Source organism: Schistosoma mansoni, chromosome W (genome assembly GCF_000237925.1).
Source record: "Schistosoma mansoni strain Puerto Rico chromosome W, complete genome".
Lineage (NCBI taxonomy): Eukaryota > Metazoa > Platyhelminthes > Trematoda > Strigeidida > Schistosomatidae > Schistosoma > Schistosoma mansoni.
In genome coordinates, this window is record NC_031502.1 from 39,379,209 (window position 1) to 39,402,506 (window position 23,298).

The 23,298-nt window shown below is 33.0% G+C and overlaps 1 protein-coding gene across 1 annotated transcript in view; it reads left to right on the forward strand.

Annotated features, from left to right (window-relative positions):
- The window catches only part of Smp_135210 (egf-like domain protein), a gene marked incomplete at both ends in the record, with an annotated part of 89,588 nt that overhangs the window by 49,300 nt on the left and 16,990 nt on the right, over window positions 1–23,298 (forward strand). The window contains 12 exons of the mRNA XM_018789656.1: window positions 391–522; window positions 1,137–1,259; window positions 2,914–3,060; window positions 8,167–8,318; window positions 8,932–9,279; window positions 10,223–10,406; window positions 12,700–12,843; window positions 14,899–15,030; window positions 19,888–20,016; window positions 21,433–21,660; window positions 22,555–22,992; window positions 23,076–23,247. Of these exons, the coding sequence (XP_018655077.1) occupies window positions 391–522; window positions 1,137–1,259; window positions 2,914–3,060; window positions 8,167–8,318; window positions 8,932–9,279; window positions 10,223–10,406; window positions 12,700–12,843; window positions 14,899–15,030; window positions 19,888–20,016; window positions 21,433–21,660; window positions 22,555–22,992; window positions 23,076–23,247 (2,329 nt within the window). The remainder of the gene's footprint in view (window positions 1–390; window positions 523–1,136; window positions 1,260–2,913; window positions 3,061–8,166; window positions 8,319–8,931; window positions 9,280–10,222; window positions 10,407–12,699; window positions 12,844–14,898; window positions 15,031–19,887; window positions 20,017–21,432; window positions 21,661–22,554; window positions 22,993–23,075; window positions 23,248–23,298) is intronic.

The window sequence follows — 23,298 nt, forward strand, 5'->3', positions numbered from 1 at the left end:
GATCATCAGTTTTGTAGAAGATAATTTTATCGGATCTTCTACTACGTGAAAGGATGAGATATCTTGTAAAATATAAAACTATCGTCTAACATTCAAATGATGACAAAGAAAACAATATTAAAAATCTAACACTAAGTTGTAGTTATTTTCGGACCATCCATACAATGAAACTTATTTTATCCATCATAATACTACTTACAAAATATCTTACTAGATTGCCATATAAATATAACATTATAAGGTGTCCGTAAATACGAAGTAATAAGTTACCAACTTTCTCTATAACGAAGTTTTAAGTTAGTTTAAAGAGTTTTAGACAATTTGTCATTGACATTGTCTCTTCGAATGTAGAACGTTTTATACTTTAAATTTTCCTTTCAAATTAACTAGATCGTGATGAATGTGTAATTGGTGAAGCTAAGTGTTACGGTCAAGCTGTAATTTGCATTAACGAACCAGGAACGTACCGTTGCGAATGTCAAACAGGATTTCGTATCAGCCCAGATGGACATTCATGTCAAGGTAAATAATTGTTGCTTGCTTAATACTGATACGTTAATTACATCGTCAATGAGTGAGATGACTGATATTAACTAATTTCGAAGTCGATAACGATAGAGTTCAAATATGTTCAAAGCTAGACACATATCACTGATGATAACTGAAGACAATTGTTGAATATCGCTAACTGACCGATGTAGAAAATATAGATCATTAAATTCTGTCTCATCGGCTTAAAAACAGCATAATCATCATAAGTCTAGAAGGACCTACATCTGATTACTGGCAAAGTCAAGGACAAACTCTACTCGAACATTTAAAACTAGAATGAAGCAAATATCTACATACACAAGTGAACAAACTAGAATTTTTTTAAGTATTTACACAATTCTGAGTGTTAATAGTTCTACAGATGACCTCAATTTACTTTTAAGATTACTTCTAAAATTCCTGTAACTTAATGGCAACATAGAGGCAGTCTGTACATAATGCGCATAATCCAAAAAAATCGTCTAATTGCAGTCCTTAAAGTAAACAACGAGAAGATCTATCTCTGTTTAGCATGTTTTAATGAAAGTCTGTTTCAACAGTTTTAATCCATACTTAAGTTAGTTAAAATTAAAATTAATTTTCAGATATTGATGAATGTCTGGACGACAACGGTGGATGCGAGTTTCAATGTGTGAATACAATAGGCGGTCATAGGTGTTTGTGTGATTTCGGTGATGAATTAAACCCAGATGGAAGAACCTGCTCACGTAAGTGAAAAACATTTCTACTACTTTTAGTATTTAATTCTATATTTTATCATATATGAAGAATATGTGAAGAGCAAAGTAAATGTTAACTTATCACACAGTAATATACAGTGTTCGATCAAAATAAAAAGCTAAAGTTTGAAACAATAAAACATTGACAATATTTGTGGGATAAAATGTATTCATTTAATTTTCAAGACTACTCGGTAGATGCAGAATGCCTAAAGTTATAATAAATTGCAGAATAAGACAGAAAAAATAGATATATTCTGGTAAATGAAACTGAATTCTGGTTAGCATTTTTTTAGCAGAGCTGATTTCTACGGGATGGGATTTATCGTCCCATGACCAACCTTCCTTTTCTACCTGGGCTTCGAAATGGCACTAACCTTAGAAGAACTCAAGGCGGCCTACGTCCCTCCACGATGGGTAACAGGCTTAAGTACGCAAGTAAATGAAACTGAAGCGAAAGTAGATGAAGAATGAAACAGTGAATCAAAAGAAAAAGACATACAAAAATGTGACTATGTGCTCTGTATTTGAAAATGTTGGATATTTTAATAAGAACAATTGATATGTTCTAATTTTCACAAAGGATATTTTTATATTGAAAATCCAACCTTACAAAGTAAGGGTGGTAAATGGTGATAAAAAAAACTAGTGGTTACATGTATGGACAAAATTAATTTTGGAAAATCAACGTATTAAATAAGTAAAAATCATGAAGTTAACATAAGACCGAAATTCTTTCATGATGACTATGTCAAAACATAAAATGGCTTTATTCACACGTTTTACTTTTGAATGCATAAAGATGACCTTTATACGTTAATTTTTCACAGTGAATATAGGTCAGTTAGTCAGACGATGTCAAAGTAGACCCTAAAATAAATGTAATAGGCTTAACAAATTACAGGAATTGCCCTATTTATCAACTATATGGTTGAAAAAATAATCAACTTTTATTTAGTACTTGGCACAACATACCCGTTCCATCCTCATTTACATATTTTGTAACATCTGTGGAGATCCTCAGTACTCAGATTATTTGATTAACCTGTAGTTCAACTTCTTGTCAGAATCATGTGCTCAGATGAGGTTTCTGAATTCAGTTAATCATCACTAATCTGATGGTCGGAAAATGTACATGGTAAATAATAGATGATGTTCCGATCGATACAAAAGGTACTTGGGTCACCCTTGAAACCTCCATACCTTGAGTGTGATCACTTGGGGAAAAACTTCTCTCTCCAATGTTTTATTTTCACATACTTCCTTCAGCACTGCACGAATTTCTTAGGAACTTTTCCTATGTTTTTCTAAAGATTTGGTGTAGCTTAGTTCATGAACTCATTAGAAAAACCAAATATAAATACACTATTAACTAAATAGTTATACTAATGGATGCTAAGTTTATTTATGATATTTCTAACAATAAGTATATTACTCATTTCCATGTCTAGTGAAATAATCACGTATATTAAGATCTATTCATTCTTTTAACAAGTTAAACCTTTACAGAGAAATATTTTCATATAGACCTAAATGATTAAAGTAACAGATCGAGTATTAGAACATTTGAAAGGATATCCGTATATTTTCACGATTTATTTTCTGTATTCACTCTACTATATCTTTATTTTCTTTATTCTAGGCTCATCCAGTTATGTACGAGATGATTCTAGTACGTTATTCACACCGACAAAACAAAATCGCAAACAGTTGAATATGAAGCCAACACAACGAATCGTAATAGGTGATGTTCATCAGTTTTCAAAACCACGAACATCATTTGATTCAAGTTAGTTGTAAAATGAAATAACTGTCATTGTTTTTGTCTAGAGAATCTTGATTGGGGAGCTATTTATACATATCCATACATTTTTAATGATGGTATTATTAGTTCCCCAAGTTTCAGCTCCGTACAATAGGACTATCTTAACGTTCGTATTGGCGATTCTGATTTTGATGTCGGTTGACAGTTATTTTGAGTTCCATATGTTCTTCAATTGTAGGAATACTGTCCTTTCTTCCTCAATCCTTTCCTTTACTTCTGCATCAGATCCTCCTTGTTCATTTATGATACTACTGACCAGGTACATGAATGTTTCCACATCTTCCATAGCTTCTCCATCAATCGTGATTGAGTTGGTGTTCTCCGTGTTGTATTTGAGAATCTTGCTTTTTCCTTTGTGTATGTTGAGGCCTATTGATGCAGAGGATACTGCTACATTAGTTGTCTTCGTCTGCACTTGCTCGGGTGTATGGGATGGGAGGGCTAGGCCATCCGCAAAGTCAAAATCGTCTATTTGATTCTGAGATGTCCATTGCATTCTGTGCTTCCCCTCAGATGTCGATGTCTTCATAATCCAGTCAATCACCAGAAGAAAGAGGAAGGGTAGAGTAAGCAGAATTATCTGATTCCAGTCATCACTTGGAATGCATCTGTCAGTTGTCCTCCATGTATGACTTTGCACTGTAGTCCTTCGTATGAACTCCATATGATATTGACGATCCCCTCAGGTACACCATAATGTTGAAGTTTCCATAAGGTCCTCCTAACCACACTGTCAAACGCCTTCACATAATCAATGAAGTTGATGTCGCGATTTGATGGGTGCACGAAAATGTTTACGGAATCCGACCTATTGATCTCGAAGATGGGCGTCTACTGGGTCCTTCATCCAGTCCAGCAGCATTCTACTGAAAACGTTTCCTGGTACCGATGGTAATGTGATGCCTTTGTAATTCTCACATTTGTTCAGGTCTCCTTTCTTCGGCATTTGAAGAGATATCCTTCTCTCCAGTCTGTCTGTGGCACTTGTTCTTTCTCCCAATCTTCCTGAATAGAACGTCGAGCATGTTTGCAGTCACTCGTTTGTGTGATTTCAGTGCTTCAGTTGGTATGTTGTCAGAAGAAACTGCCTTCCCACTCTTGTTTTGTCTGATGGCCATGCTAATTTCTTCGATCATAGGTGGGGTGACATCTATAGGAAGGTTTGAAGGGGCTGGTTTGATGTCCGGCGGACTCAGTGTGGCTGGTCTATTCAACAGTCCTTCAAAGTGTTGTGCCTACTTATTCCGCTGTTCTTGGGTCTCAGTGAGTGACTTACCTCCCTTGTTCTTAGACAGTCGCTCTGGTTTACCATATTTCCCTACCACTTTCCTCGTTTTCCCTTTGAATTCCACTATTTCTCATAACAATCTGACAGCAACGATTTTGAACATTCTTTATTTTAACTTAGCATAATCACCAGATTTGATACTCAAAATGTAGGATTCCGAAACTAGGCTTTTGTATGGAGTTAGTTTATATGATGTTTCACATCACACGAGCTAAGATCAAATCAGCCAAAAACTACTATAATCGTATACACAATTATTAGATTGAAATAATAATATATTTTGGGGATATATTTTCACCAATGATTTTATTGAGTATACATTCTTATTATTCGATAGTTCTCCCGACTGTTCTATGCGTAATATACAGTTGCACGATATTCAATTGTCAAGTAAATTACTAACCACAAAACTTTCAATGAATGCGTATTCATGTAACTTCATAATTCTTATTCTTAACACTTATAATTAACCATCATACACTGATTATCTAGACCTTTATTATAAAAAGAATCTCATACATAGAATAGTTTTGAAAAGAAGTTAAAATTATGTTGACACAAATTCTAACTATAAACCAGTGAGTCAAGTAATAATGTAGCGAACAAGACCATTAGTGGGGACTACCAAATATGTTTAGATATAAAATTACAGAACGTCTTAATAAAATCTGAGAACCATAGAGTAGATACTTCATTTGCAAAATGTCATTTAGTTGTCTCAAACTTGATTGCTTCTTCAATTGCGCATCAATCGCTCTCTGTTCTAGTTCTCTTTTCTTTGATCTTAACATTCTGCCTTCAGGCATTCCATTTTCGATTTGTGATATATATTATTTATATCTGAAGTCATCGGTAGCACACACTATAATAACATCATTAATAAATATGTGAACTAGAAATATGTTTTGGCTAAAAACCATATTAGAAGAAGTGGTTGGAGAATTTTCTTATTTATACATAGTTCTGGTTACTCCAAATGTATGTTGAAGGCATTAAGAATGCTGGGGTGACGAATGCTCACTGTCTTTGGTAGGTTTTTATTTACCCCCTGAATGAATTCAAACGATGAATCAGTTTCGATTAAACGATCCGTGTTCATTAGATATTCGGTTATTGATCTACCTATAGAATTGGTTCTTTTTTCTCAACAAAGCCAGTATGGTCGACAAGCTTTATGCATTTTAAAAACCTTAACAATTAACTTTTCAGTTTCCTAACGAGAATAACGTCATCTGATCCTCTGTTTATTTCAGTTATCTGTTAATATGTTTCGTAAATCATAGCTATCAGTAACAAACATATGGTTGATTATTGTAGAAAAAATTGTGTATTTGACGGTTCTTTTGAAAGACAGCTATTCTCTCAATCACTTTTTCTCACTTAATGTATCAACAAGTGTTTTTCAATTCACTTATAATCTGTTTGACAAGATTTAGATGAGTGGCTTCAGTCAATCTTCGAATGTTCTTTAAACACTTATGTAAGTTTACATAAAGTGAGAAGAATCATACTTGTAGAATGAAGTGAATTCATCATATTTCAAGGCTTCTCATTAGCTTGATAAGTTTTCATGAGTAGTACCATTACGTTTTACTACATACCATAATCGGTTAAGCTTAGTTTTAAACGATGTAGGAAATAACAGGAAACCATATACTTAACATATTAGTTAGTATTCATTAGTACTTTTGTGTTAAAATCATAAAAAAGAAGGGGGTAAAACTGCAAACGATAGTCGATAGACAATGAATAAAAACAAACTATTAACAAATGAATGAAAATCAAGGCGCCTATTTAAATGAAAATCAAAGATAACGTTTCAAGTGAATGTCCATGGGAATATATACTTCAAGTTATAAACCGTAATGAAGAGACAATTCAACTGACAATAATTACAGTATAAATATCTTACCATGCCGATGAGAGGTTCACCCTAATTACTTTCTGTATACAATGGTCAGATCAAAAGAGCTTTATGGCAGTGGTCTCTGCAAAACGGAGTAAAAGTGATGTACACTTTAAATTTAATTATTTTTAACGCTTTTGAGATATCAACGTTGTGTCTACTATCTATCAAATGTTTGGTGATCACCCTTGTGAATACTTTACTTCCATACAGGCATAACTTACAGGGAATAAGTTCACAACACCCCGTAGATATCCTTCTTTTAATTCTTCCTGTGTACACTCTTTCACATGCACATGTAAACTTGTAATTACATTTAAGGATTATGTTAGCAGGATACTGAGTCACTTTTTTTGATTTAGGGAATATCTGGTTTTATATACCGAAAAAAGTTGGACTGCAGGAAAGCTTCTGTTTAGCGCTGCCTTGATCGTTTTTAGATTATGCTTCAAATTTCTCATCTTTAGATTCGAATCACATGAAGACAGGTTTTTTGTTAAAAGTTGCTTGTTTTAAACTTTCCTTAATCAATTTCTGCATGTCGCAGCAAATTTTTTTTTGATATCCATTCTTTGTGAGGGACTCATTAATGTATTATATTTCTTCCTTTAGTTCTTCGGTTGAACTCAACCTTATAACTTGTTAAATAAGGTTCTAACTAAGCAATTGTTGTAACTAACAGGATAGGAACTATCATAATTTAAGTATTGACTTGTCTACGTCTCCTTTCTGAATATGATATTCTTGTTCCTTCATTTTATTTCAGGTCTAAGTAATTAAATTGATTACGTCCATATTTCATTGTGAATATGATGTTAACATATACTTCATCAAACCGGTAAAGCAACTGTGAGCCCAGACTCATATTATTAAAAACAATAAGTGTATGATCAACATACCTATTGCATAATGCTACATAGTCGATTTCCCGCTTATGTTCCGTTTGTTTAAGAATAGCCATAAAGATGTAAGCCAACATAGACTCTAATGATGATCCCATGGACATCGCATCAATTTATCTGTATAACTGGTTATGGAATTTGAATTGAATCCCTTTAATGTATGCTAATAGTAATTTTCTAAACTCATATTGAGGCAAAGGAGCTAATTCAGGATACTAACATATAATATTGATAAATTCTTCCATTAATATATTTGTAAACAATGAACAAGCATCAAAGGATATCATAAATTTATCTGATACATCCATATAATCGATTTCTTCAAAGAAGTATTAGTTACCATATCTCTGAGATTTGGTCATTAACTAATTATCTCTAGTTTCAACATGTCAATCTTATTTTTCATTAAGATTGATCATATTTTGTACACTTTCTATTTCTTTCCTTGTTCAGTGATGCAACAAGATGATTCGTCTATTTATCAAAATGATTTTCATATTGGTTTGTTTGTTTTTTTCCCCTAGTTAATGAATATGTTGTATGTGATATATTCAAGTGATCTAAATTATTGTTGTTTAGATTATTTTGAGAATCAATTCTATCTGAATTTCTTATCTAAAAGTATTAGTATCCTAAGAATTGGACTCTTAGTCCAACTATTATTATTATTCCTTGATATTAGACTTGAAGATTACAAATCTAATCTTGAATAATATAAATGAATTATGATTCAAAGAAGTTCATTGCCTATTCAGATAATCACTTACTATGAAGTGATTTTTAGTTTTTCTTCAGTTAATGTTGATTCTCAATTAAGTTTATCTTAGTTTCTATGTGTTTTAACCATTATAACTTGGTGTTATCTGTCATAGTAATTTCTAGTCTTGTAGAAGTGTTGTCTTAAAAACTGTTCATAATTAAAACATTGATATAATTAATTAAGTTTTCTTTCTAATAATTCTCTTTAATCATAGGGGGTAGTTTATGTTTACCTGGACGATTTGGACATGATTGTAGTTTTACATGTTCACATTGTGAAAATGGTGGTCGATGTAATCGAGATTTAACTGGATGTGAATGTTCATCTGGTTATAAAGGAATTATCTGTGAAGAAAAATGTCCAAAGGTATAAGAAATAATTAAACTTATATAATTATAAAATTTATTAATAATTTATTTTTGAATTATTTTTTCTGATTAGCGTTTTTTAGCGGGTTAGTTTTCTATGGGATGGGGTCGCTAACCTCATGCCCAACCCTCCTTCCTTATCCGGGCTTAGGACTGGCAGTAACCCCTGAGAGGCTACAGGCGGAGTTATTATAACATGAGACAATTAGTTTTTAAAGTATCTTTTAATGCTTAGAATTATTTATTTAATTAGAATTGTTCTAAACTGTATGTTTTAATTCAGATTGATCACTTTAGGACTTACACTTACCATTCGTAAATGTAAATGCTAGGTACATAGCTTGTTATATCTAGATATTAGCTTAAAACGATCCTGTGTAAGTACTTTTGAGGACTTCACCGAAAGAATGGAAAATCATCCAGTATTATTTCGTAATGTATGTAACTGTTAAATGGTGTTTATTTCATCTAGTTTATTCTCAAATTAAATACTCAAATTTTCACCTGGAAAAACAGAAAAATACAAACTATTACCTGAACTGTTTTTCTAAATTTCTCGTAGCCACTTAGTGTAAGTACTTTTTCCCTTTTATTAATCACTTTCATTATAGGGACTATGGGGTGTGGACTGCAGACAGTACTGTGACTGTGCAAATGATGTCGACTGTGATTCCGTAACTGGGGTTTGTCAATGTCCTCTAGGTCGTCATGGTACAAGATGTGAACTGTCCGGATGCCAAGCAGGATTTTGGGGACCTCAATGTGATCGTCTATGCCCAAATCATTGTGCAACAAATCAATGTGATCGTGAAAAAGGCCATTGTACATGCTCACCAGGAACGTATGGGTCGCATTGTCACTTAAGTTGTCCGGAAAATACATGGGGTGAATTGTGTAGTCTGAAATGTCCAGCTGAATGCTTAGACAGTAGACGACATACAAAGGGCTGTGATCCTCAGGTATGTTGATTATGAATAGAAATAGAAAACATTTTGATGGATTAAGTAAGAGAAATTATTTCAAAACTGCATGCGTATTGTTTGCGTCCATAGAAATTATTTAGAATAGCCACTCCTAGTCCTAACGTAATATTTTCACAGTTCCAGAAACGTTAACGTTTATTTACAATATTCATATGCTGCACAAACCATTCCTCATGAGATAAAGATGAAACCATGTATTTGTAACTGGTTGTACATGAATATGACTACAAAAGTTTTCTTTGGATACTTATCACATCGTTAGGTCATTGAAATGAAATCATTAAATATTGTTTAATCAAATGAATTTCTTTGTTGGTTCTAATGATTTCTGCTCGATTTCAATCTCCAAACTCTTTGGAAAATTAGTCAATATTACTGTCGTCGCTTTTTAATTCATTTCAAACAGTCAATTGGTTACTTCCTTACCTAAACAATGCCATTTTCAAGGATTTCACCAACCCTTTGATAATTCGTTTCGTGTCAGTTAAACTAAAAGTTTTCTATAAACCACTCTGTTACAAGTATCTAGATGTTTGAGTTGTTTAAACTGATTCCAAGATGGATAATCTGGTTTGACTCAAATAACTCTTGGAAGTAGTTCATTTTAAAATATCTAACAAACAAGTAACCTTTTATAGATCAAATATGAAGTCATTATGGCTTCCATTCGCATAAACAATTTCATTGAATCATGCATCTCTTATTGCTATAATCGTGTTGAGTATCAGAAGTAGAAGACAGAAAAAAATTTAGTATTTTGAACTCTCATTTATGTGTTTACATCACAACAATTATGAAGCAGAATTGACAATGCATGTAAATAAACTTTAACTGCTTATTGTGCATTAAGTAATTTAACCATATTATTTTGGAATAATTCTCATCCATAACACATTTAATAATTACTTTTCTTTTTTAGACAGGTGAATGTATATGTAAACCTGGCTATCAACCACCTGACTGTATTCTACCATGCCCGCCGTCATATTTTGGTTTCAATTGTAAAATGACATGCTTTGATTGTCAAAACGGTTGTGATCCAGTGACTGGACGATGTCTTGTTGAATGTCCACCCGGTAAACATGGGTTAACGTGTGAACAAGGTAGATAACATTATAAGTAAATCTAGAATATTCAAATCTATATTTATCTGAATAGAAATAGTCTGTAGGATTACTCCCATTTTACCAAGATAATTATTCAAAACATGTAATGGTCTGTCTGTTAGCTTGAAATACTTGTCAATTTCGTCACGACCCTCTGATTACTTTTTGGTGCAAAAATCATAATAGAACATTTATAAGTCACATATTATCTACAAACATCCTAGACTAGATTTTATTTTACTCTGAATTTTTGAATAGATATAATTATGAAGCAAGAATATTGCCGATATCTGATCTAACCAACTATCACAATGACGGTTTGCAATCTTATCTTAGTTGGTAAATAACTGGAATAATTATCGCTTCAATCAACCAGATCAACATCCTGAAGCGTAACAATGATACCCACTAAGTTTACAATTTTCTAAATATTTTATAGGAAGAACCACTAAGACTAATTCATACGTGTGATATAAGGCATTAACGGAATAAATTACAATATTATTACATAGTATTAACAAATATGTTATGAGATGCTCAATATTATTATATATTGTATTAAGTAACACATCAGAAATGTAGATTCATTGTAATTTTCATCTTCATTAGTACAACTGAGTTTACCCTTTCGTAGGGCGTACAATATTACAAAACATAGAATTAAAGACATTTTGCTCTATATGAAGTACTAGGAGACGTAATTCTATCTTCTCTGACTAGATTCTCTATATCTGACTCCCTTCATCTTCGCCTGTACGAACATCAATTAGTGGTCAAACGCCATGACATATCCTCACTTATATCAATACATGTGGACAACTGTGGACACACATTCGACTGGAAAAATGTTGCGATCTTAGATGAAGGTAATTCTAAAAACACCAGAGAATTTTTAAAAGCTCGGCACTCAGGTCCATGAGCGATCAGAAAACACATTGAAATCGATCCAATTTATCAATCAATCAGAAAAACCATAGACAAATATAGGACCGAAAATCAAACCGATGGAAGATACAATTAAAATAAAAAAGTAAACAATGACAGGATAAAGGTCAATAATAACTAATCAAGACCGAGGTCTACAGGACAAGCTGTGAGCCATAAGTGGAGAAGTTCGAATAATTCACTTCTACCTGAAGTTTGTGCTGGTATTATTATTACTACTTCCGATATCATAGGATTCATCTCATTGAAATATGGTGAAGTGGCAAAGTAACATGAACAGTTCCACACCAGTGCCAGACTCTAAATGGTTTATGACTAACTAAGTTTGTTTTACAGGCATCTCAGAAGTTTTCAATTGTAATCATTTTCATAGCTAACTCCTGAACTTAAAATGTCTCCCATGAACACTGAAATCATTTCAACTACTTGTTTCAGTTTTATTGACTTATACTTTGAGACTTAGTTAACTCTTTATTCAGTGTTATGAATTAACTAGTTTTATTCATATAGCTGCTAAATTACAGTTTTATAAACAGTAAGTTTTCGTTGTAAAGTAAGAAAAACCTTTCGTTAACTGTTTCATTAGTAGATGTTTACAATTAACTTCATTTTAATAGGTTGATAGTGTATATTTAGAGTTCGAAATTTCATCTTACATCGAACTAACTTTGTGGCTACGGTCGGCCGAAAGAAACCATAGTAAAAAATTAGTTATAACCATTACTCAGTAATATGATATGTAAAAAGTCATATCACTTTATTTTATTGGTTACATCACGGACTGAAGCTAGTTAAATCACCATCTTAGATTAGCCGCTATTGTAAACTACAAAATTCAACAATCTCTCTATAACTCTATACTGACAGTAACCTAACGTTCACTAGTGACTTATTTTGAGAAGCAAACCTAGAGATCTAATGAGAAGCCGTTGAGTTCAGTAATAACGAATATGAATCAATTACTCACCAATTGTATTCAAAGATTACTGTGCAGCACCAGAAACTAACTGGATCTAGATATATAATATTGGATCCCAGAGCAGTGGCCTAGAGGTCAAACGCTCTTTGAGTTAGTTCAAGTTCTCTGATTCAAACCCTGGTACTGAATCCTGAATTCTCACCATCGAGAGGTCCCACATTAAAACGAAATAGCTATCCAGTACATTCTGGTTTTCAATGATCCTCAAACTAAGGTTATTCGTGATGTAAACTATGAAGTTTAACCATCTCCAGAAATCTCTGTACTAGTTTTATGGAATTATCTGTTATTTATTGATAAAGCTGTTGTTTAACCTAACCGGTCAAATCTTTTTTTAGAGTGAACCAATTTTTTTCTCTATTTTAGACTGTCCCCCAGGGTATTGGGGTAAACAATGCTCTCGACATTGTCGATGTGGTTATGACGAAAAAGGGAATATCCGGACATGTGATCCGACGAGTGGTACATGCTCATGTAAAGCAGGTTATCGAGGAAAGAACTGTGATGAACGTAAGCATAATGGAATAATCGCTTTTAAAAGTCAAAATTTTTCGGCTTCATTTTCTCTTTTTCTTCAATAAAAGTTTTTGTACAGCGATTACGAAAATTAAATGGAGCGTTCAAAATAACTAATACTGCTAGTAAATGTGAATGATACTGATGATTGGATCAATTCGTTTAGTTTAACAATTAGTAAATTAATGGTTACCATAGAAGAAATCATAATATTAAGCAAAAAGTAACCCATGAACTTATTGATATATAAAATGATGTAATACAAAGTTAAAATCAAAAATGTCAACCATTGTTTATTATCATATTGAAAGTAAATCATATCCATACAAATTCTACTAAGTATGATCACTGAGTGATATAAAATTTTCTTATAACTTCTTAAGTGTTTAAGTGGGTCAACGAATGATTCTCAGTCTTGATACAATTTTATCGGTCAGTGAGTGTGCTAGTATAACAGGCATAATATAATAATTTATAACACCAATCAGTCACAAACATTGCCCAACCATCTTCCATTGTCTTCAATGAGTAACTGCCTCACACATAACACAGTTTAACTCTACTAGTGAGAAACAGTGACCAGCGGAGCTAAACTGTGTTGGATGTGAGGCAGATACCCATCAAAAACAATGGAAGATGGTCGCGCAATGTTGCTAATTGAGAGAGGCTAGACATTAAAACCGTTGGATCCTGGTTCAGTGGCATAGATATTAGGCGTTCACACGTGAGATCGAAGGTTCTCGGTTTGATATTCATGTGAGAGGCCATAAAAGCCCACTGTTGAGAAGTCCCATGGTAGGACAAAACGGCCGTTCAGTCCTTCCAGGTCTTCAATGATGGTCTAACACTGATCAGTTCATGATTTCAACGAAATTCAACAATTTCCACAATCGTTTACTAACAATATAGCGTATAAAATGGTTAAATCCCCATACTGTCCAAAAACAAGAGACTTTAACTAACCTTTATAATTTACACCTTATATCAGTGCGTACAGCAATATCCATAACGATTAGAAATTATTGGCTGGCGCATCAGAATTCAAGTTTAACTAATAAAAATTGGTATAAAATGACATCAAAAGCCAAACATGTGTGTTTCCAAAGTAATGCTCCACTAATGGTACTCTCAAGGCGGCGAGTATCAAAGGGTGGTTTGATGTTAAATTCATATGAATGTTATCTACAACTTCATATATTTACAAGACAGTATGATGCGTCTGAAAGTGTTGATTTAAATAGTGTGCTAATCCGCATAAATTCTATGTACTCCCATAATCTTCCACTGCTTGTTTCGTTCATCCTCCTCCCTACTTGTACTTCTGTTTTACATTTTGCTTCTGAATCCTAGCAGTGAATTGTTTGGCTTCTAATTTACCTACAGTGTACTACTATTTTGAAGCGTTGACAAATTTCAGAAAAATGACACCAATAAGCTAGCTACAACCTCTGTTTCACCTTACCATATCATTGTTCGTAATCAGATGATGTTTCTCAACGAAACTATGGACATTTGGCTGTAAAATTTAGAAAACTGAATTGCTTTGACCTGTTTCTAGTAGGTCTCCCAATCCATGTCTTCAAAATAATTCTATATTCTCTACATAGAAAGATAACTTTATTAAACTATCAAATTCTGTTTTGATATTTGCTACAGGTAAGAAAGCTAATGCTACCAAGCGCCGGATCTTCATAGCGAAATCCTCATATGTCATATAATGTTGTTGAAGTTTAGCTGACTGATATGGTCTCCACCCCATAAATCGGTTGAGGTACAACAAGCCTGTTTGTACTACATTAGGATTTACTTGTAGAAGTACCAACATTTCTAAATCTTCGTAATCAGTCGTGATAGTTGATGAATTTAAAGTCATAGTTTACTCAGTTCGTTAAACATGAACAATTATGAACTTATACATTCATCGTTCATTAAAATGTAAACCAATTGAATAATCGTATTGAATTTCATGGAATGGATTGTGTAGATCTGTTAAACAATAATTTTTTTCAACAATTTAACTTGAATCGGTTTACAATTCTTTGTATTTAGCCTGTGAAATTGGTACTTACGGTCCAAATTGTCGATTGAAATGTCAATGTGGGATAAGTAATATAGGATGTGATCCAGTTACTGGTTTATGTCAGTGTCCGAATGGAATTGTGGGACATAAATGTAGTATGCGTAAGTGATACATATTTAATAAAGTCATTGGTGGTCCAATAATCTCTACTTTTTTAATCAGACGTTTATTAGCATTATGAGATCTAGTGTATCACGATACTGGAACGGTGACTTCACAGCATACTCTTAGGTGTCTTTTATGAAACTGTTCAAAACAAATTGATCCATCTTTTGTAAACTATAATGCTAAATAAAATAAATAAATAAATAAAGGAGTATTCTGTGCCCAAATTTTCGATTCAGTGCCTAATGTAGGCTTCCTGATACTTGGCTAGCTAGCTTAGCAGGATACAGGACTAAGAGTGTATCGGAAGCTTTATTTTTTAGGCTGAATTAATACATACATACGTGTGTTTGGTTAAATCACATGATTGTGAACTGTTCAACTGTATTGGCAGGAGAGAGTTGGGATTCTAGTTCACGAGAATTACCATTTTATTTCGTGAGTATACGCACCTAATACTAGAGTGGTTCAAAAATTTGTGGGCTGTGACTGTAATCAGATTAATATTCCACTCACTCACAATAATTATGCTCACGCTGTAACTTATCACTTATCCTAAATCATTGACGGAGTAAATGATCTGCCTGGATTTATCTGGTTTATCATAAATCATTTCACTACTCTCTGATATACTTCAATCATTGTTGAGGATTGAAGTGATTATATTGGCAACTAATCTTTATTCAATTTTCTTACTATCACCATTCAATAAATCAATATTCCTATTGTATTTTACATATGGTCTTGACTAAACGAACATTGTTATACGATTTACCATTATTTTATTTGGCTTCAGCTAACGTACAAGATTTGAGTACATAATGCATATTCTTTTTAAATGATTAATCTCGAAACATTACAAAAATTAATCAGAGTCGAGATTATTTAAGGAAACATAACATTTTATCAGGAAATTTCAAAAAATGACTTTTGAAACTAAACTCAATATTTTATCTGATCCGTTTTAAAAATTTAGCTATGTCCACATCATAACATTAGATACACAAACATTATAGCCAGAATCTACTCAAGTATACAGCCACGAAACTTTATTCTCAAGAATTTGAAACCTTTAATTCGTTAACAGCACCACATTTTTGACACTGTGACAGCTAGTTATAATCTTCAAAGGGAACTAAAAGATCTACAGTCTGAGAACAGACAGAAGAAGCTCAACAAACATGTATTATGTTCGTCATTGATAGTAAACATGTTTAACATTCTGAAAGTTAAAGTTTGAATTTTCAGTTAACTTACATTTTTAAATACGTATTTTCATCCATGCACATCTGTAAATCAAACTTAAGATCTCAGTCTACAGATGCATATGTAAATTCAGTATTTGGCATGACAACAGGTAAAATATTCCCTGATCACAATGCATTAGGGAAGGATGATAGACATCCACACTCATCTTACTGATGAAGTGAGATTTTTAACTCTGGCGGTTGTGTAAGCAAACATTGGTTTTATTAATAAATGATACGCATCAGTATAGTAAATAAAATTACTTTGACTACGATTGTATATACGTTCATGCGACCCTCTAATAAAGATGCCTACCAATCTTTGTCCTGTTGTATGATGTATTTTCTTAGTTTGATGTAAAGGTGAGACTATAATTTATGTTAGAGACCAATCAGATATAAGATAACGAGTCTTGGATTTTGGCCCAAAATTCATTCATACATTTGGCTAAATAGCGTTTTGGCATTATAGCTGATGTCAGTTCGTAATGAAAACCTTAAATCAAATTTCTAACCATAACCATCAACTGTAAATTATAATTCTGATTCCTCGCATTGGTTTATAACTTTCATTTAGTCTTAGTTAGTTGGTGGGCATTCTCAAGATCACTTTAGCGTCACTCAAAGGTCGCTCATAAATTATAGTCTCACCGATATTCTGTGAATATGATACTAACTTCCAGTGACTTTTTTTCTTTTCTTTCTGTAGAAAATGATATTTATTCACCGGATGACGAACCATGTAAGTGTATGAATTTTCAGTGAAAATAACTAAGAACTATTTAATTACCAACGACTATAGTTTAAAAAAATCATATTTTTTCTAATGGCTGAGAGATAGTCACGTATTGTAGTATAATTTTCATTAGGATCTAATTTCAAGTGGTTAGAGTTATTCGAAACTGTTTGCAATGAATTTTTCTAGTATAAAGTTGTCCAACACACTTATTGGGGAACACGAATTTAATATATTTTACAGCTTAAAACGAAATCCTTGGTTTAAATCACATTCTTGTGTATTAAATGAATGAAAGAGTGACCTAAAGGGTTACGTATTGTAGAGTGAACACTGAGTACATCGCGAATAACCGCAGCCTTTACAGTAAAATGAATAGAACTTTTTACATTTCTCAGTTTTGTCCAAGTAATCACTTTATTCTCAGTAGAAAAAGAAATATATTCGATAAGTTTGAGTATGCTACTTCATATCTTTAGAAAATGATTATTATATGAACCAGTTTGTCTGGGGATGAGTAATAGTAAATATGAGATTTAAGGAACGACCATGTGGTTTTAATTTGAAAGTGAAGTAAAGCATGATTTTGAATAAAAAATAATGTAACGTTTTGGAAATAAAGTTAAAGTTGGTAAAAACTTCGTTTTCATTAAATGCTGTATGGGTTTAACATTACACAGAATGTTTCTGCTACTCGTCAATTTTTATAATTACAGAATCCTTTTGAATGTTACAGTTTTGTGGATATGGGATATCTCTTTTTCCGATTCAACTTATGTAATTTCAAGTTTGCTGAACTATTATATATTTTGTGAAGTTCCAAAGATCTTAGATACCGATCAGTATTCCACGAGCCAACTGTCTAGTATAAAATGTAATTTGATGTAAAATGAAAGAATTTATATCAGAAATCTGTTTTTACTACTCATTAACTGTATTAAAAATGTATCCATTGTTTTTATCCTCAATCTATCCGAGATTTGAAATTATCAAGTCAAATTTAGTAGCCCTGTTTATATAAATATTGATTGGAAGCATAAAATACATTAGTTCTATGCAAAGTCTAAAAGACCAAAGTTCAATGGTTGTCCACACCTGAGTGTTAGTTCATTGTAATACTGATTACAAAATAATGATTCAACCGACCATTTCGTGGACTTATTCATTTGAAACTTTACGTTCATCATCTTCATATTATTTCTTATGTGAAATTCCATATTGGAAATCTTCTCAAGACTAATCTTATCATTATGTTGACTCAAATAAATATTTCAAATTTAAACAGAGTAAGAACAACAAGGTTTGTAGAATAAAATGAATTTACCGTCTATTTCACGGTTTCCCATCAGATGCGTACAACTTAAAGTTACAATTATCAATATAATTACTAATAATTGTTTGCCAAACTATAGTTTGTGAAGTTTAGATAAATGTTCGAAACGTAACCAAAATTATAATGGGAAGATGAATAAATATACGATATGTATGAATAAACATAGTTAAGACCGATGTATATTTATATGTTGGAAGGTAGTAACTTAGAGTGAAATAGGCATTATAATTACCAGTAATCATAACCAAGGTAAAAGACTAGTATTGGGGATGGTTGGAAGAGAGTTAGGGGAGGCCAAACCAAAACGTGGCATCAGAGCTTGAAGTCAATAACTTCTAGTCTGAGTCATGTTGGCAGATGTAAACTACTCGGTTGGGGTCCGCGTGATCATCGTAACCAATGGTTGAAGACTCTGGGTGACATGGCTCAGAATCACACCGCAATTATTTTTCAGGATGATAGATTTATCTTCCCTTAAACCCTGAGATTAAAAGTGCTTCATATCTGTCTACCTCCCTGTACTATATCCTTATATACAACCTTTCTTTTATATTTTACCACTACTAAATTAACTACTTCTATGAATTCGGTGTTCATCTTGTTGTGCTAATTGAGGTATGGCAACTTGGGCTGATGCATATGTGTGCCTGGTCCTACTTTGTAGCTGGCTGACTGACTGACTAAAAGAGGTAACTGTAAAGGTAGTGAAACTAATAAGTGATCGCGTAATCATTTAACATGATAAGAGAAAACAAATATGTGGACATCAATAAGAATAATAATGCTAAAGAAGTTGGAGACAGGGATGAAAAGGAAAATTAAAAAATCAAAACTGATAAAGGCTATTAGATAAACATCCAATTATCATGTCAAGTGAAGGCTAATCATACTTTCCTTCTGTATACATAGATCAGGTCGGAAACATTTGACGGCGATTACCTATGCAAAACGCAATAACCTTGATGTTTGTTGTCTGTTAATTATTACGTACATTCACTTCGTGTACACTATCCAAAAGGTGTCTAGCAATAGTACTTGTAAACATTTTACTCCCTTTCAGTCGTACAATCCTAGGAATGTGTTCAGAAAACCTAATGGAGACCCTTTTATCTATCCTTCCTGTATACTTGCTACCACAAGCACATATAAATTCATAGATGCGATTTGATGTTACGTCGGAAGGGTATTGATCTACTTTGAAATAGTACAACAAATACTTGGTATTTTGTATCCTTGTTCTTCTTATTTTTATAATTTTGGTTATCTTTCAAACATCTATCCAAACTTCACAAACTAAAGCTAACGATTTGTTATTAATGATATTCGTAATTGTAATTTTAAGTTGTATGCATCTGAAGAGAAACGGTGAAATAGACGGTGAATTCATTTTATTCTGCAAACCTTGTTGTTTTTGCTCTATTGAAATTTATTAAGGAATCTAGTTGTATGAAATATCCTAAAATTGTTATCCTATTTACTACAAAAACCAATGGACAATGCATATCCCCTTTTTTCCAATTTCCTTTAATAATTTTAGCTTGTCCACCGGGTAGATGGGGTAAATCTTGTACAGAAATATGTGATTGTGAAAATAGTGTTGAATGTCATAAAAATACTGGATTATGTATTTGTTTCCCTGGTTTCATTGGAAATAAATGTGATCAAAGTAGGTGATATATCTTAGCATAAGAAAAGTATATATGTTATTTCAAATTAGAAATCACTATACTGATAGTTTAAGTCACTAATTGACATCAGTTGATGGATCATTGACAAATAGTATGTACCAGATAAATATATATCAGTTGTAAGGAACTACAGAAATTCTCTCAATTAGACTATAAATTATTTGTTTGAATAACTCTTTTCAGTATCTTTTAAAAGTTGTTCAGTAAGATTTGAAACAAGTTTTTAACATCAAATTATGTCAATTGAAAAATCATTGAAATTCAAAGAGTAATGAATGACTATTTTTCCCTGTTTTGAAAACCATCGGTAATGTATAACCATAACCCCATCAGGAATCAAACTCAGACTATTCAGGTTTCGTGAGGAGCTTGATGCCTTCAGAATATTGATTCGGGATTCATTGATGAAATCCTGATTTAATGCTATCGTTGATAACAGTTGCACTTTGGCATGACTGAACCTTACCAATCTCGGCTTTTTCCCCAAAAGTATATGTGAATAAGACGGTTACGCACTACAATTTAAGCTAAATGTTATAAAAATGATACTAACTTCATGAGCATATCTAAAAATAAACAGTACATTATTTCACTACACAACTAATATCAACATAGCATGAGAACAGAATTTAACAATCCTTCAGTTACTACTTTGAGATAAATATCGTAAGATTTTTGTACAGATTTGTGAACAGTATGGTTAACTTATTTGACTATGAAGAAGAACTGTCATTAATGATACTGCTCAATGACCGTCCAATACTTCTGATTAGATGAAGTTAACAGAAATGTAGACTAACATGTCCACTTCGGTGACTTAATATTATAAGTGTTGTTGCGTGGTTATAATTTCAGCTTTCTATCGCGGGTCTGTTTTGGAGTTATATTCATTAAAGAGTCAAAGACAAGAATGAAACAGCTATTTAGTAAGTCCTGCTGACCGGTGGTCTGATCTTTTCATAGCCGTAACTTTAATGAGTAAAAAAACTCCTCAGTCTATCAGCTTGGGAAACATAACTTGGATTAGTCAGTTTCTTACAAGTTATTCTGCAATTCGATCTCTGGTTTGGATCATTCTGAAAAATTGTGAACCTACTGCTTTTAGTTCCTAAAACTAATAACTAGCTAAACATCATCCGTTATCCTAAAAGGTGGAAACTATAACATTTTGCTTTTGTCCAACTGCATTTCTCATTCGTACTTTGGGCACTTTTGTTAGTTTTACTTTCTGTTAGATTGTTCACGTGAATGAATTCATGTATTAATATATCAGCTTGTCAGTCATTTCATTATCTCACAATAGTAGCAGTTCAGAGAATTATGTAAAATATATGCTTTGCATTAAAGTGTGTGTATGTTAAATTCCTTTTTTTCCAATTAATCTGTTATTAAAGAATGCGAAAAAGGGAAATATGGACTTAATTGTACGGAAACATGTGCTTGTGTACACGGTACTTGTGATCATCGTTCCGGAGCATGTGAATGTGAACCTGGTTGGAGAAATATGCTGTGTAATAAACCATGTGCACCAGGATTTTATGGTGCTGATTGCCAACACAGATGTTTGTGTACAAATGGTGCTGAATGTGATCCTGTTACAGGTGACTGTGAATGTAATGAAGGTAAATATAAATTGGAGAATAATTCTTAATTGTTTACTCGACCTTGACCTCGTTTGTATACCGGTTCAGTCTATTTTTACTAAAATATTCCTCAAACAAATGGAACTATCTTCTTTTTTCTTATCAATCTCAACATTTTCTAAATGAATTGAGATTATGAACATGCTACAACTATATTTCAGAAACAGCTAATAAACAAAAAACCACGTAAGACACAGAGTATCTCTGATTACATAGAAACCTTTACTTATTATAGAAACCTGATAATTTACCGAAGTAAAAAGAATCAACATGTATTTTATACAATTCCCATTACAACAATTAAGCATCCCGAATATATATTACAATACAACAGACTCTCATCAATACATAGATAGGACTTCTAGTTAATTACTCAAAACGACGTTACCGTTGGTTCGTATTACTTTTTGAATTCTGTGTCGACACTTAAAAGTCACTATTATCAGCCTGATTGGTTCAACAGTGCAGTATAGTTTCAATAGATATACTTTAAATGTACTAAAGATGAGACTCAAATACGATGATAAGAGTAAACTAGTGAACTAAGTATCTAGGTGAAATAAAATCTATTAGTTATTTATCGGTCAGACTATAACGACATCTGTGAAAGGCTAAATAAACCATTAAATAAGATTGGATGAGGTTTCTTTTGAATATTTAAAGAAACATTCAGAACAATAAACAAGTAGAAACTTCTGGTCAGTAAAATTCCAAACTTGTTTTAATGCATCCACTTCCCAATTTCGATATTTCCAAGACGATTCTTCGCTTGTATCGAGCTAATATTAAGAGCTTTCATCAATAAAACGTATCACAGCAATCATCCATTTGTAAAACTCAAACCTCTTTTCTTTTTTATGCCCGTTTTATTAGGTTGGTATGGACCAGCATGTGACCAACCTTGTTCTGACGGTACATACGGTAAAAACTGTGTCAAGAAATGCAACTGCGCAGATGTTCCAGGTGTAAGCTGTGATAAAGTCACAGGAAGATGTATTTGTCCACCGGGACGTACCGGTAATGAGTGTTCTGAATTATGTCCTAGTGGATTTTGGGGGGAAGGATGTTCAAGAACTTGTGCTTGTCTACGAGGAGCTACTTGTGATCCCATAACTGGCAAGTGCCGTTGCAGTTCAGGTTGGTACGGTGAAGCTTGTGAGTTGCCATGCCAAAGTGGCCACTGGGGTGAAAGCTGTTCTGTTCCATGTCAGTGTTCAGCAAATACTCGGGACCCAGAAGGAGGTGAATGTGACAGGTTTACTGGAGAGTGCCGATGTCCACAAGGCTTTACTGGACCAAGGTGTCAAGATAGTGAGTGTTTTTCAGTAATCATCGAATTGAATTGTGTTCACTCATGGTAAGTATTTACACCGATCACTTTTTTCTTTTCTCAGAGTGCCCACCTGGGCGTTATGGATCAGATTGTAAACTGAGTTGTCCATGTCAAAAACCGGGTTCTAGATGTGATCCTGTGACGGGAGCCTGTGAATGTCCACCTGGTTGGTTCGGAGAAACTTGTGAAAGACCATGTTTATTGGGATTCTATGGAACAAACTGTAAGCAAAGGTAAACGTTTCATTTCATTTGTTTAGACAACAAAATCTAACAAGAGATTTT